Source organism: Phallusia mammillata, chromosome 6 (genome assembly GCF_965637545.1).
Source record: "Phallusia mammillata chromosome 6, kaPhaMamm4.hap1.1, whole genome shotgun sequence".
NCBI lineage: Eukaryota > Metazoa > Chordata > Ascidiacea > Phlebobranchia > Ascidiidae > Phallusia > Phallusia mammillata.
Window position 1 is genome coordinate 952075 of NC_137257.1, and position 16902 is coordinate 968976.

General features: G+C 39.5%; 1 protein-coding gene across 1 annotated transcript; it reads left to right on the forward strand.

Annotated features, from left to right (window-relative positions):
- The first annotated feature begins 302 nt into the window (after nt 1-302).
- LOC145232630 (uncharacterized) lies at nt 303-15123 on the forward strand. Its single transcript, XM_080097291.1, has 24 exons — nt 303-318; nt 1048-1191; nt 1701-1848; nt 2216-2322; nt 3290-3449; nt 3884-3989; nt 4558-4821; nt 5170-6282; nt 6498-6704; nt 7127-7237; nt 7360-7485; nt 7551-7763; nt 8253-8456; nt 8895-9061; nt 9569-9651; nt 9927-10065; nt 10657-10810; nt 11336-11466; nt 11918-11996; nt 12346-12480; nt 13306-13426; nt 13907-13972; nt 14100-14198; nt 14634-15123. Exons 1-24 carry the CDS (start codon nt 303-305, stop codon nt 14729-14731), a joined length of 4191 nt encoding a protein of 1396 aa, XP_079953417.1. The 3' UTR covers nt 14732-15123.
- The last annotated feature ends 1779 nt before the right edge of the window (nt 15124-16902 follow it).

Here is a 16902-nt window from a genome sequence, read left to right on the forward strand (position 1 = left end):
ATGATTAAAGTTGTTTTTATTGCCCACTCTTGTTGTGATTGGAAATATATACTTATGTTAAACAGCAGTACAAAGCAAATTTATAAAAACTGGATCTTAAACCAATAACAATTAATAATCGTTGAAGCTCTTAAGATAAGGCAAACAAATAAAGGCTATGTTTCTTCTATTATTTGGACTTATAAGAACAACTGTTTTGGGTAGCTGACATTACCCTGATGAAGATGTCCCCTGTAAGAGACGTCGAAACGTCAGATGGGTTATATGAAATTGCCGGTTAAACGGGAGAAAGTTTATGAAATATGCCTGGCAACAACAGTATGTGGATATTTCATCTAGGCTTTCGTGTAATCTATGAGGACTAAAGAAAAAAGATACACTAAGCAGCGTTTGTAAAGGCAGTGGCGTCATATAATAGCTAAGTCTGCCTATTTTGTTGTGTCACATTAGTACTACTTTGTCAAAGCCACATCAATGTTGTCCTTCGGAAACCGACCTGTTTAGCCGTCCTCATTGTTACGCAATAATTAGACGTCTCGCGGTTTGCACAACAATTAACCGCTTAGCGCGTCGTTTAGATACAAACTCGATTCCTTTATGACGTCACATAGCGACGTTCTAGAATGCGATAGAGGTTAGGAATATTTAGATTCCAGATCTGACTGTTTTGAGCTGGGGTAAGATGTGGTTTCAAGCAAAATGAATTTTTATGCAACTTTTCTGTTTTTGTTTGTGACATCACCGTTAGTGACGTCATCAGTGAAAACCCTTCTTCGGTTCGGTAAGTCGAGATATAGTCAGTGGTGGGATTCAAATTTTTTGTCAGCCGGTTCTATCACAGAAGTCCTGTTTTTCAGCCGGTTCTGTTACGAAAAGTCCATTGACAGTAACCAGTAATGCTAACCGGTTCGCTGATCTCATAAAATTTCTTGAGAAGGTTCTGTAGAACCGGTGCGAAACGGCTGAATCCCACCACTGGATATAGTGTGTAGATTTGTGAGATTATAGACAAGTTTACGTGTATTACATTCATTTTTCTTTCTGTAGCCGTTTATCACGATTCGACGAACGCAGCTATCGCTCAATCCATTAAATCAACTCTGGATAGTTACCCGGTAGTTTATGGAATCGACGACCGATTCGAGTTTGAAGTTGAAAAGTTTAGCAAAGAAGCTACAACTGAATTTATAGGTAATACATGTGGATACGTTTCCAGATGTGCAAAGTCGAAATGAACGACATCATTTTCATCGTTGGTACCAACTTAGTTTCGTGATACAGATTTAACATAAATTTTCCGGACACAGGAACTATTTAATACATCGGATTGAAAAAAAATAAAGTACCCGACATGGGCGAAAATATACACATGAATTAGGTATAGTGTGTATTAAAATCAACCTTACAGAAGCAGCTTTCCTGAAATTAAGATGCCAGAGAACTTTGGTACAAAATATTTTCTGTTAATTGTTAATTGTGTTTGGCATGTAACTTATGAACTGGATGCTGGATTAAATAGAGACAGGCATACAAATAGGAGCCAAATTAACATATGCATGTATATGTGTTAAATTTACAAATACAAACTTGCATGTATGAAACGAATTGGAAACAAGGACCGTTTGTGAAAAAATAAAGTTGCTGTTGGGTTTAATGTTGAAGTAAACATGTGCGTAAATTTAACATCTCATGTTGTTCAGAAATTCTCGGCAAGAAAACATTCACCGCGGTGGTAGTTGCATCACGTGACCTACCGTGTACGTCATTGGCTCCGTATTTTCAACTTGTTCCATTCTTCTACGTCACCGGGTCGTCTCACAACTGTGACCATGACCTGGATTATAACAGGTCGGTTGTATTGAAATCTGTCTCCTAGCAATTTTGCGTATTAGGCAGCATCAAAAACAAATTAATGTCTCAGTAGTTTTAGGTATTTTTGAATACGAATTATATGACAATGAACTGAAATTGTTTCAACTGAACACAATATCGCAAAACTGATTAAATGTTTTTTTTTTAGCAATAACCAACAAATCTGAAAAAAAAAAAATTTAGAGGACTTTTGTTGTTATTTTTAACTGTTTTAAACTTTTTGCTTATCAAATTAGAAAAGAACGTTTGAATTTAAGTGAACTTGCTTTTGGACCAGATATACAAGTTCTTTCGAAGTAGCAAATCTAATGCCATGCGCACCTAAAAACTGTTTATTCAATAGAATCCATTACTTGATGCCTTCCGATTCTTCGCTTATGGCTTCGTTCTTCGAAGCTGTGAAGCAATACGAATGGAAATCAGCTGCTGTGCTATACGACAAAAATGACGGTAAGGCATCAGCTTCTGTTGAGAAAATCCCTCAATCGGCAGTCCGTAGTTGCAACAAGCGTGTCTTGCGCAAAAATCGAAACCTAACCCACAACAGCAGAAGATTTGTATTCAATATAAACCGCTACATGCCCATAAACATTTGTTAAATTGCAATTGTATCCTCCTACGTATCTTTATGTACAGCTGTAAGAAACATACGTTCATTGTAGTATCAGCCCTAAACCGTTTGTGCAAACTAAAAACCGCCTATGTTGCAATGCCCGAAACGCCGGCTTGATTTGGTACAGCGGCTTTAATAGATATGAAGTACTATGGCATTTTGAGCTATTGTTTTAACCTACTTATTCTAGCTAACAAAAGTAGTATGGTCACCTTTTTGTTGCAAAAGATCAGCAGTTGACTCAATAGTGCCATCTCGTGGTTTGAATCCCTTAATTCGTATCAGGGCTGGCCAGTTTCATGTTCGCCTAATCTGAGTTCACCAAATCATTTAAGCACGAGCACAACTTTTAAACTGATTTCACCGAACTTTCTTTGACTTAAACAACTTAACGCTCTACCAAGGCTTACAACACTGCGCTAACTTACTTAACACTACAGTTTAATCTTAAAATGCCCGTCACATAACGCCTTATACTGTTAGGATAGCTGCGGAAATAAATTCTTCTCAACCCAGCGAGTAAAACGCTAATCGATTTTAGCAAACATGATGCACAAAAACACTGTGAACGCGTCATGATTTGAAAACCTGCTTTGCCTGAAACGCGTTGAACGCGGGATAATGCCACCGGCTTTCAGTGAAAAGTGCTAAAGGGAAAAAGCGCCGGTAATCAAACGCAAGACAAGCGCCGGATTTCCAAGCCTCCACTCTGTCTGTTTTTGAACATGTCAAGTGAATCGCTCAACTTTTAGTTAGAAGGAATAGTATTACCAAAACCGAAGACCGAAATTACAAGTGACGAATAAACTCAACCGGGAACGATTCGTTTCGCAGAGGTCCAGTTCACATTCCAGAACATTCAGGACGCTGGATCACGTGGTCTTGACGTAGTCGCTTTCGAGGCGCAACAAAGTGACGAAAGCATCCGCTCGAAACTCATTCAAGCGAGACGAAAGGGCATCAGGTCAGAACAACAAGAAATCTAGTGAAATATATTTTCTTGACTGTTGTGTTTCCACAAGCTATAAGCTTCAATAAAGTGGCCTAAAATAATGTTTGCAGCACGATAACAGAAGTGTTGTTTTTGAAGGTTTCAAGTGTAAATACTGTATGCAAAACTGTTAATTGATTAAAATTTTATTTGTTAGGAAAGGAAATTTCTTTGTGTCGTAACTTTAAATAAAACGTTAGTATGTCGTTAGCGGTCTAACCATCATTAAATTACTTGAAGATGCAATCCCGATTAGATTTTTCGTGGTTTTGTTGGTGAGTCTAGCGCCTCAGGTGCAACTGCTAAAATTAAAAAAACATACTTCAAGGGGTTTGAACCCATGCATGTACGAATCCCGAAGAGGTTTCTGCGTTCGCGTGAGGTTTGACCTTTCATTTTCTCCACAGAACGTACGTGCTCGTGAGCTCTTACACGCGGCTGATCAGAATCATGTCGGTTGCCAGGCAACTGAGTCTGTCGACGGAAAACTACCACTGGTTCATCCCGAACGTGGTAAGAGATTTAACATATTTGTCGTTCAACTGGTGTGATGCTAAACAAAATAGTAGTTGTTGTTTCAAGAACTTTTGCTGACGTTTTCGCCCACCAGAAAGAGATTTTTTGCTTATGAATCCACACTCTATTACAATTTGTTTACAATGATTTTTGCTGTACTGATTGCACTTTTAGCAAACATATCAACGTTGTTGTCACAATTAGACCAAAACGACATCGGGTTATTTCGCAAAGATTTTTCGCAGATTAATTTAGTAGAAATTTTAGACAGGAGATACTTTTTCACCTGGGCATGTTTATTGTTTGGTTACAATATTATATATTCAGTAAATCAACTGCCTGACCAAGGCCCGTAGTGTACTAGATTTCACGAAATGAATTGATTTCACGAAAAACGGTGTAGCTCCAGCGCGTTTACCATCTTTCCACCAATTGTGCCCCTCAGCTTTGTCGCGCTTTATAACGTCCCAACGTTGCGATGCTATTTCCAGCTAAGGAAATATTTTAGCGCAATTGTGCTGCTACGATTTGTAATAAACTCAACTCATTTAAATGTTTTGTTTAGCTGCTCAATCCACAAGTGTTGCACAACTTTTTGGACGATGGAGTCCGTATCACATTTCTACACAGTCCCTTGGTCACGCCGCTTACATTGGAGATCATAACAGCCTACCCTGAACTCGAAACAGACGGGAACAAGCTTTACCAGACCGTCGTCCAATCACTGGTCCGCATTGTGTCACGTGGTATGGTCGAGACCTGCGAAAGATTCCGACTTGATCCGAAGTTTTCCGAATGCCAGAATCTGGAAATGTACCACCATAAAGAAGTGGGTGTTTCAAATAAATTAAAGTTAATTGCTGAACTAAATCCTATTAAACCGGTCTTAATCGTTGGAAACGATCAGACATTAACCATTCCGGTAGCAGTAAATAGTTACAGAAAGAAAGAGTTATTGTCACTAAAGTATTTAAACTCTTGCATTTGAAAATTATACCTCAATGCAAACTATGTGTTTTAAGCCATTTCACTATTTGTTTAGGCACTAATTGTTACTTGCTTATTCAGACAACTGGTACATTCCCAGTGTAGAAAACGCATGGATAGCTACAGCATTGTATGGCCACAGGGAGTTAATCATATCACAATAGTAATGTATAAATTATTGTTTTTCAAGATTCAGTTGTGTGGGGTGAAAATAACCAACGGATTTATTGTCAACGCCACTCACACAGCTTCCACTGTAACTTACACATCAACTACAGCACCTAGTGGTCATGGGCATGCTATGACAACCACTACCACTGCCGCCGCTAGTGGTCATGGGCATAGTATGACAACCACTACCACTGCCGCCCCTGGTGGTTATGGACATAGTATGACAACCACTACCACTGCCGCCGCTAGTGGTCATGGGCACGCTATGACAACCACAACTACTGCCGCCCCTAGTGGTCATGGGCACGCTATGACAACCACAACTACTGCCGCCCCTAGTGGTCATGGGCATAGTATGACAACCACTACAACTACTGCCGCCCCTAGTGGTCATGGGCATGCTATGACAACCACTACAACTACTGCCGCCCCTAGTGGTCATGGACATGGTCGTCGTAAACGTCAAGTGATGACCACGACAACTGCGCCACCTCATGGACACGTGATGACCACGACAACTGCGCCACCTCATGGGCACGTGATGACCACGACAACTGCGCCTTCTGATGGCCACGTAATGACCACGACAACTGCGCCACCTGATGGCCACGTAATGACCACGACAACTGTGCCACCTGATGGCCACGTGATGACCACGACAACTGCGCCACCTGATGGCCACGTAATGACCACGACAACTGCGCCACCTGATGGCCACGTGATGACCACGACAACTGCGCCACCTGATGGCCACGTGATGACCACGACAACTGCGCCACCTGATGGACACGTGATGACCACGACAACTGCGCCACCTGATGGACACGTGATGACCACGACAACTGCGCCACCTGATGGCCACGTGATGACCACGACAACTGCGCCACCTGATGGACACGTGATGACCACGACAACTGCGCCACCTGATGGACACGTAATGACCACGACAACTGCGCCACCTGATGGCCACGTGATGACCACGACAACTGCGCCATCTCATGGGCACGTGATGACCACCACAACCGCGCCCCCTGATGGACACGTGATGACCACGACAACTGCGCCACCTCATGGACATGTTATGGAACCTGCCCCAGAAACTCACGGGAGCCATGATGTCAGTTCGAATGTGGTAAATATTAAAACAAACCATCATATAATTCAAAACCGGTGGTGGGATCCAGTCGGTTTGCACCGGTTCTATAGAACCGTCTGACGAAATTTTGAGATCAGCGAACCGGTTAGCATTACTGGTCACTGTCAATAGGCTTTTTGTAACAGAATCGGCTGACAAAAAATTTGACTCCCACCGCTGTTCAAAAGTATTTATCTGAAGTTCAAATTTAGGACAAAAAGTTCGAAGCTTGCCTCATTAAGGAGGTGCTCACTAGTGACGTTATCCCGCCGTCATCCGGCGTTCCGAGTAGCTCCACAGCGCCCTCACACGCCGTACACAGGCGGAAGAGGCAGGCATCCGGTCACCATCAGCACACGTCGAAGTTCGAAATCAAGACGAGGTTCGATCCATGCCCCTTTGCTTCAACTTACACTTGGGTAAGTCAAGCTGAATATCTTGTTTCAGTTTTTCCTGCAGCAGTTTTTAGATGCTGTAGCTAGTGTAGTCTGAAACTTTGGTGGCACCTACACACACAGTGAAATAAAGAGCTTGTATGAAATAAACACAAAAGAACTTAATTACTATCACGCTAATTTGTGTTGAACCAGTGGAATGCTTGACTCAGCTAACAAACCCATACCCTGAACGAACATCAACTGTGTACAAAGAGTTAAACAGGGCAAAAACTTTACAGAACGGTTTGGCATTCAAATCTGTCTCTTTCAATACACAACGTTGTTAGTAACCTGTTGAAATACAGTACTACTGTCTTCGAAAAGCGTGTAGTTTCAGTAGATGATTTCAACTGAGACCTACTTTACTTTTGCGACAATCTCAATCTGTTCCAAATGTGTTTCAGAACTACAACCAGAGCACTTGCGAGGCCACCTTCTTTGGATCGTTAAACTTCAACGATTCTAACCCCATCTATACGATCGAACACGTGCACGCACAAGTCAATGGTCAGAATGTAAGTAAAAACCTTTGAACATCTTTCACCGAAAAAGCACTTTTCCGATATTACTAACCTTTGTCAGGGTTTTGAAAAACAATTTAACACTTAATTTTAAAACTTTTCACTTTTCATCTAAGGTACACCAACTCCTCAACGTCGGAGGGCGCAACGGAGTGCGAAGTTACGTCAACGTGACGTATGAGCAGTTTGCAGTGGAGCGTGTAAAACTCCCGTCACGTGACTTGGTCGTCGGAGCAGTTTGGGTGAGCAAATGACGTAATTGTGAAAAAATGTCCTCGTTGTTGTTTAACCCACTCAATTGCTGCAGAACCCACCCTGGTTGTCGTGGGAAATGGAAGACGGACTTCCGGTTCCGGGAAGCTACGAAGGGTTTCTATATGACGTCATAAAGGCATTGTCGGAAACAATGAAGTTTAATTTTACGATGAGCCTTGAGACCGCTGAAAGGTTTGGACCTGGGACGAACTTGAGTGAATCTGACCTTGAGTTTGAAATGAACGAGATATTTGAATCGGGCATGGTAAGTTTTGAATCCTCATTCTCACTTTGAGCTCTGCTCCCTCAGTATAGTGGCCTTTCCAAAATTGCATAAAAAACTTTTAGTGGAGGTTAATGGCAATGTGAGACGTTTTGTAAGAATTTTTGAAACATTGGTGTTTGTTTGTATTGTCTGAGCTGTTGTATAGTCTGTGTCAAATACGTGTGAGCAGCTAAAATACATTAACTGACATGAGCATCTCACTGACTTGCAGGCAATATTATCATCTTCAGCCATATTTTCCATTTTCACCAGGTAAATATTTTCCAAAATTACCGCTGCACCACAACATCTTTTAACAATCACAACCAGGATTTTCTAAAATCTCTAAATATATTCTACCTTTTCATCTGGGACATATTTGTCCCACTGTAATCAACTCAATCTTGGCACTTCAATTGTTATTCATTTGCCGACAAAGGGAATGTTAAATTCAAGTCAAAGTGTTAACAAGAAATCCTCCACTTTTAGTGCGACATCTTCCTCTACGACAAGATCATCCAGGGAGACAGGATCCTCCTCTCGGACATTGTGTCCATCACAAATCCGGTTCAGACTCTTCGGATGTATCTCCTCACCAAGAGAGTGGAGAAGAATCAAGAAGTTAGCATCTGGCAATTCCTTGCTCCGTTTAAAGAGGAAAGCTGGGTGGTTCTGTGGACGACACTGGTGCTGGTAAGAGTGAAGTGCTTTTGTGTAAGGAGTGATTAAGAGAGTGATCAAAGGCACACTAAAACATTGGTTCCAAAATGCGAGAATGACCTAGCAGTTTGTCACAAAAACTTTTTCAGTGGGTCACTTAAACTTGTAGTGTTACAGTTATAATAGGTTTCTATAATCGCTTATGACAGTAACTTTGGCAGATAAGAAGCCACAAACTGATATTGACTAAATATTTTGACAATAGATCAAAAACGTTTGGAAATCGCCCGTCGTAACCCTTTGCTACCTTGACACTCTCTGCAGAAACCTACATACGATTGGTTTATACCTTTTACTAAACTTTCCGTATTTGTAGTCAAAGTTTGTTTAAACGTAACATGAGATAAAATGTTATAAGCTTTCAATGCATTTCCACAATGTCTACGAAAATATCTCCTATCTCCACAACAGGTCGCCCTTATGATGACGTACATTAACAAGCACAATCCCTACGAGTTCCGGCGCGCGTCACGTGACTTACGACCGGGAGCGAAACATTCCGAACACTTGGGGTTCCTCAACAGTCTCTGGTTCAACTTTGCCGCTTTGGTTGAGCAGTCGTCCCAACTCCTGCCCAGGTAATATCATACTTCACACGCAGTGTTTTTTTAAGGTGTTAAATTTCTCCAGCGGTTTCCCAAAATTGCAAATATGGCTATTTTTTGGTATTTAAATGAAACACTTGCGGTCTCTTAAAACTACTTAGCGGTCACCCAAACCAAACCTTAAAAAAAACTGTTCACACGCTTGTTGTTTGTCAGTGAAGTAGACTACCGAACTGGAAATCTTTTACTTCGAAGCAGACATGCGCGGGCTCAGCACCTAGCCTTTGTAGCTCAGTTGTTAGAGCGCCAACCCCAGAAATGCTCTCGTCATGGGTTCGAGTCCCACTACAAGCAGAATTTTTTTGCTTGTGTCTTGCCATATTGGAATGCTTGAAGGACCTGGTTGATTCGGTACAACCACTCCAATCAGCCTGGCATACTATAATTGAAATACACTGTGTTACACACTGATACAGCGTTCCACTATTTCATAGGATGGGAATGTTTTTGCAAGCCTTTAAGTTTTCTTTGTCATCCTAGATCTGCGTCGTTGAAAGTGCTTTCCGGTGCCTGGTGGCTTTTCGTGATGCTTGTCATCGCAGCTTACACCGCTAACATGATATGTAAGTTTCTGTGGACTTTGTGGACTGACAACTATATGACCACGTTGTAATACTCATGTTCTTCAAAATAACTTAAAGATAGAATAACCCAGCTTGCTTGAAAGATGACGACTATAATGCACAACTGTGTGGACATCGCCTGACGTTACCAAAATACATTAAAACAAAGAACTGTGTATGACAAGTATTTGAGGTTTGCATATCTCAGAAGACAGAGTTATGCCCCATTCGGTATTACTTATGGACGTTAAATCTACTTTGCTTTGGATTTATAGCATTCATGACTCAAGTGAACTCTCAAGGCATAACAACCCTGGATGAACTTGCGAGTCAACAGGAGGTGAAATACGGTTTGCTCTCTAACAATCCGATGCTCACGAAAATCTTGCCGACTGCTAAGGATCATCCATACAGGTATGAAAAGACTGAATGCAAAAATTCACCAAATAAGTAAAATGGAACAACAAAGAATGATAAGTTTGAAACTGATTACTGATCGAATTGGCGATCCCCTGCTACGAAGCTGACATGTGCTGCATATGAGGCAGGCAACGGTGCTTGTGATTTGACTTTCAACGGGCCCACGATTGAGCCTATGTAGCTCAGTTGGTAAAGCGCGAGTCCTGAAAAGGCTGCTGTCGTGGGTTCGAATCCCACAGCAGTTTATTCTGTCCTACGCCTTGCCACATAGAAGTGCTTGTGGTGATAGATAGGCCTGGAGTGCTATGATGAGTTACATTTTATATTTTTTGGGGACTTTTATAACTTTAAATGAATTAATCACTCAGCTAATCTATTGCCTGGACAGTGTTTGATTTAAAGTTGCAGTTGGAAATTAGGATTTTCTATCATGTTGTCATTCGGAACTTAAAACTGCAACCTTACTGCTTAAACTGTTCAAACCTGTTGTAAAACTGCTAAACCTTGTCCAATTAAAATAATAACGGCAAAGTCAATGTTAAAGCAATACAGAAGTAATATAACTTATGTCAAATATTTTCGTAGTACGACGTGGCATTACGTGAGAGGACGAGAGAGCGAATCTCTCTTCGACAATATTGAGGATGCAATGCAGCGAATTAGTGAGGACAACTTCATGTTGATATCCACGTTCAAAACTGTGGTGCAAGCTCTTGCTGCTAGCTGCGACAACGACCAGGTAATTACACATTGTGATCGAGGAATGTAAGATAGTAAGGGACATCCATAATTACTAAGAGCAGTAGACGATGAGCGTCAGTGTTATCTTTTGTTTTCAAAATGTAAAATATAACTTTTGCCTAATTAAAAACGCATCGTTTTCGTCTGATTCAAATAGAATATTTGACGCTGATCGTCTGCCGCTCGTTTTAAGTAATTTTGGACATTGAAGTAAAGACAGATCCGTCGGTCACCACCCCATGTTACACAGACTGATTCTTGTAGTCTGTTATTGCATTTTGCTTATAGTAAGAGATGTAGTTGAATCCTCATTCTTCTACAGTTAAAGATACATAAGTTTAAAATGATTTACTTGAACTTGAAAAAACTCCATTGATCTGATTTTCGTGGCCATTGTCTTTGAAAAATAAAACTCGACACAAAGTTCTGGTACCCAAAAAACAAACGGTGAAGTATGATGAAGTATTTAAAAACATTTCATCTTTTCTTTCTGACCAACATCAAGATCTTACATTGCTTCTAGGTCGGTGACGGTTTCTATGGTTACCAGATCGGTTTGCCGGTTCGGAAAGGACTCATATTTCTTCCGGCAATCAACGACAACATTTCCCATCTGCGAGACGTGGGAAAACTGTTCGACTACGAACAGAAATGGTGTTTGTTGTCACATTTTGTTTTTTGAAGTTCACCCTTCAGTTGCTCACTTCATCCATAAACTGTTGTTCGTAAATTGTAATTATTTAAACGCATGCACAGTTGTTCGTTTAAATGATGACCGAGTGGTAGGCTCAACCGCCTCGTGTTCACAAGGTCATAGGTTCTAATCCTGTCTCGACCGCTTATATTTCCTTGGGCAAGAAACTTAACCGACATTGCTTCAACTAAGTGGAACCTATCAAAACAAAGTCAAGTCACCAGGTTGTAAAAATCAAAAACATATTGGTTCAACGGACTTGCAATAAAACAGGCAACTCGACGGATAAAAATAACACAAACGAACAAACAATGAATGCATTACGCTTGCAATTATTCCGTTGTCGACCTGCCTTGTATTTGCAATAGTTGTTAAGAAATGACCTTAAATTGGTCTTCTAAATTACTGTAGGTTTGGCGACTTGGAAACGGAATGCGAATCTTCAACAAGCATGATATCATTGGATGATGGCGGACAACTCGATATAAAAGTAAGTGAAAATATTTATAACTGTTGATAACACGTATGGGTATTTTAGTAACGGATCAAATACTTCAGTTCCGGGTAGAAGGCGAAACAATAAAAAAGTATAAATATGAACAAGCCGTACAAAAACCAATATTCCAAACAATAACAAATGATTGCAATTGAATTTATTCTATTTGAATAAGATTATTTGTTTCATTTTGTTCTAAATGATGAATTGTTCATATCATTGAAGCTTTTCGAGAAACCAAAAGCTAAGGTTGGAAAAATGGTAAAATGCCACTTCCTTGTAAATATGTTAATTATAGAACTTGTTCTACTTAAAGCAACCGGCTTAAACCGATTTTAAACAGGCTTTCATCGGAATGTACGTGTTTCTTGGTTTGGGTTTGTCTGTTGGATTCTTCTTCTTATTTCTGGAGACAACTTACATCAAGTTTGGTGGATTTGGAGGAATCACGGGAAGAGCTAGACGGTATTCGTTCAGGGTAAGTTCCTAGCTTGTCATACTCGTAAGTAAAGTAATTAACTGCTTGTTACTGTATGTAAGGAGTTTAACTAATATGGAATATGTGGGAGTATAGGGAGTCTTGAAATGTTTGTGAGTGTGGCCAAAAAGTTACTTGCTTTTTAAAAGAAAATTTCAGAGTGAAAAACATTTAATCAGTCACTCTTTGCTTTGCGGAGATTTTTAAAATAAGGACATTTGTGTAAATGAAAAATGTTAAAGGTTGTGAAAGTTCTGTACAAGGTAACGTGATATCCTTGCTCACTGATCCAGCTAACTTATATCAAACTCAGTTGCAGAATTAAATCGTAGTCCGCTAGGCCCGTTGAAGGTGTTGTAGCAAATCAGTCGGCTTGTACACTCGTAAGTAAAGTATTTAACCGCTTGGTACTTGTATGTAAAATAATTAACAGCATAAAATATATGTTTCGGAGTCTTGAAATGCATACGGTTGAGTGAAGAGCTACTTGGTTGATAAAACGAAATTTCAGAGTGAAATCAGTTACCCTTTGCAAGAAGATTTCATGTGTACAGAAACAAGGTTGAGAAAACTCCGTAATAGCTTGTCCACTGATCCAGCTAAATGATATCAAACTCAGTTGCAAATTAAATCACAGTTAGCCAGGGATTTTAAAGCGCAATACCGAATCACCAAGCTTTCCAATATGGCAAGGCGTATAAGGAAAGAATTAAAATTATCCTGTGGTAGGACTTAAGATCATTTGCGGGATTATTGTAACAATGTTTGTCGATGAGGTCGGCTACAACTTCATTATTTACGTAAAGTTGTTTGTTGAAATTGCAGAAGAATCAGCGCGAGTTTTTGAAACCGGAAACGATAATGTCCGAAGAATTCCAAGAATGGCCTGGAGGTTGGGAAGTTCTCAAACATAAACCCTATATTGAGGAGCAGCATGAAAACCACGGTAAATAAGTATTTTGCACTGAACAGAGTAAAAAGGCTTTAAAGCAGGGATTCATGTTCTGTGCAAAAGATGATTTGAATAAATAGTAAATACATTCGAGTGTGATTGAAACTAAATAAATCAGGTTAATTTTACGAGTCTTTGAATTGTTTGGTGGGGAATAAGCACATTGACGAAAACACCATTTATCCCAGTAATCAACGCAACAAACTAGTTGTGTTTTAAATTTTAAACCTCTTTAAGTTTCAGATTGCTGATCTGTAATTAGTGAATAAAGTTGAATTTGAAATAATTCTGGTGCGTCCATAAGTAATTCAGATTTAGAACCAAATGATGCTTCAATTGTTAAGATAAAAGTGTTTATTAGTAAAAAGGCAGAATCCATCAGACTTTCAACTTAATGTATCTCCAGGTTGAGCATTATATTTAATTCATAATGACCAATTGGCCACAATACCAAATTTCGGCTTCTGTTTTTAGTTCAATTCTCCAAGTCTTACTCGATGAGGGTTCAAGGTACAACATCTGCAACCACAAAGAAGAAAGGTGACCACAGCAACCTAAGCATAAGTTAATGCATTCTACAAACCTATAAAAATCCGGACAGTCTTTTTAGCAAACTTATGTTTCCTATCAAAGCAGTTTACATCCTAATTTGTTTCCCTTATTCCAGATGTTGTTTGTTGCCCGGGATGTGGCCAGGAAACTGAGGCTCTTCCTGCTGCTGTAACAAACAGACTCAAGAACAGGAGAAGCACCCTGGCTACGATAAGTACGATCTATATTGGAGATAACATAACCAAGACCATTTACATACGGCTATTCTAAATAACCACGTGTTCTTGGTAGTATTAAATGTATATCTGTAGCATAGCAGTGATTCCCAATGAACTCTAGTAGTCACGTAGCCCCTTTTGTCTATAGGTAACTTTCCTGTTAGTGATTTATTGACTGGATATTTCTGAAAAATATCCCCAAGGAATGCCAAGCATAGACTTGATAGCATATATTTCGTCTAACAAGGGACAATCTAAACCTGTTTAAAACACAATTGGTAAAATAGCACAAATATACAAGCAAATATCAGTCTATAAAACATCACAGATAATGGTATTGTTTGACCGAGAATATTTAGAACCCAAGGTTTTTGTTGTCTAAGACGTTTGTTTTCATATTCATTTGCAACATTAAATTTACGTCGTTGCAGCAAACACGATCGACGATACGATATCGATTGAAACCGGTTATCGTTCTGGGGCGACTTCAGTTCTTTCCAAATCGCCTCCAATCTCTGAGAAAAACTGAAATTACCCGACAGCGACAAAAACTTGTTGGATATGCACAACAGCACTGATTTTGTAGTCAGCAGGCGGCAGTTATAATGCATTTATCATAACGGATTAAGTAGTGTCAGTTTTATGTAATATGCTGTTGATAGAATGTGTAATACATTTGATTTGTAGAACGATTTATTTTGTTCAGTTTTGGTATTGTATAACATAAAAGACATAAAAAACCTGATCGGAATTCGTCCCCGGGAGTGTCCTGGGTTCGAATCCCGTGAACGACAAAGGGCAATTTTCAGTTCTCGGACTGCCGCCTGATTGTCGAAAAATGAAATAAAAAACAAACATAAATGAAATGAAAGGTTTAAAATTAGCTCAGACGTCACTTAAGGCGGTCTTAACTGATCGTATGGACTAACACTTCTGTAACTGATTTCTTAAATGTTCTTACATATTCTTGTACAGACTTTAAAATTTATTTTCGAGCGTTCTTGATCAAAGTATTAAATTTATCTAAGTAAACTAAGTAACCAAGCTTTTATCTTTTATGAAAGAAATGGATTTGTCTTGCCTTTTTTTAGTAAACCACTGTCATTCACTGTCACTACATGCACTTGCAACGCATGTTGATATTGCTTCATGTTTAGCGTATTTACCATCATGTTTGACAAATGAGTCTCATCCTTCAAGTTTGCAGACTGATAAACGACATTGCAAACACTCATCTTACCATATGTTGCTTATAATGGTTTAATGTCTAATCGGACTCCACGACGCATGCAACATTCACTAACGCTTGCAACGTGATTTCCGGCCCAGTGAATTGAGGGACGTGCGCAAAATGACTTAATTTTGGGCTTTGTACCCCAAAAATATGAGCAAATTTATAACGAAGCAAATAACCACACAAATTAAATTCTAGCTCAAGTCCTACCAGTTTTACAGTAAGGTACGAAGTAAACGTGTCGTTGAATTAAACTGCTTAACACGCGCTTATTGCCCGTTAGCAGCGGAAGTAATTGAGATGAAACAAATCGCATGCGGCCCAAGGAGTGTCCATCATAACATGTGTTGCGTGCAGACATGTGATAACTTAAGCTGTTCCTGTCAGGCATAGTGTATCAACGAGTATTGCTCTTCCGGCAGTTTGGTTACAAAGAACTGACGTTTTGATGTCCTATATGGGACTCCTTCATCAGGATAATGGCTTATCATAAAACACAAATGTGAATAGTTAGTTTAGTGCTGTAGACTGTAAACGTTTTAAAAAGACAGGGGACAAATGACAGTTAGTTAGAAATCTGCATCCTAATAAACATCTTTAGTATCTTATTCCAATAGAATATTTAATCTCTGAACATTAGGTCATAGTGCAGTTATCCTAGAAGAGTTGCCCTTTGCAAAGAACTTGCAGAAACTCGCCTACTAAACAAAACGTGACATTTCGTGCTGCAGTGAATGTGAGAAAACTGATTAGCACTTGACAACTTCCTGCGTTACGCGATCAGTTGACAAGCGTTTCCATTAACAAGATTGAAAGATCATCGCGTTGGTAGTATTAAGAACAGAGTAAAAGAAAAGCTTCCAAAAAATATCGTGTAAGTTGTATCTGGAGATTGTTTGGGAAATATGCGTGTAATTAAAAAAGTATTGCCCGGCATGACAAAGCAACGGTAAAACAAAGCCAAAACGCTGATTTATAAAACGAAAGTTACAGTAGATGGTTTGTTAATTGATTTAAACGTTAATTTTAATGTCACCACAGTTCAATGCGCATTGTTGTGATTTGTCAAGCAAAATAGGTTTGCTGGCGTCAGGCAATAGATTGCAATTAACATGTTGTAGCCTAAATATCCCCTTGGGTAAGTTTATTTTTTTACAAATGAAACTAGGTCATTTATGAAGCCAATGGCAAGAAATTTGTCTTGACAATTAAAAGTTTACAAATATTTGCACAGATCAATCATTTGTCTTTGCATCTAGTTCGTGAGCAAGTTGTGTTTTGGTTGTAAAGTTTGCACGCGGCCATAACAACCCAAGTGGAATTTGTCTTTGTCAGTTACTTGAGTATTCGTGTCATGACATTTTGACATTTTTGCTCGAATTGGCTTTTCGGTTGTTGCCGATGTTCACGTTTTGCAACAGTTTAACTGCACAAATGACCAAAAATAGTGATTTTGTACCACTAAG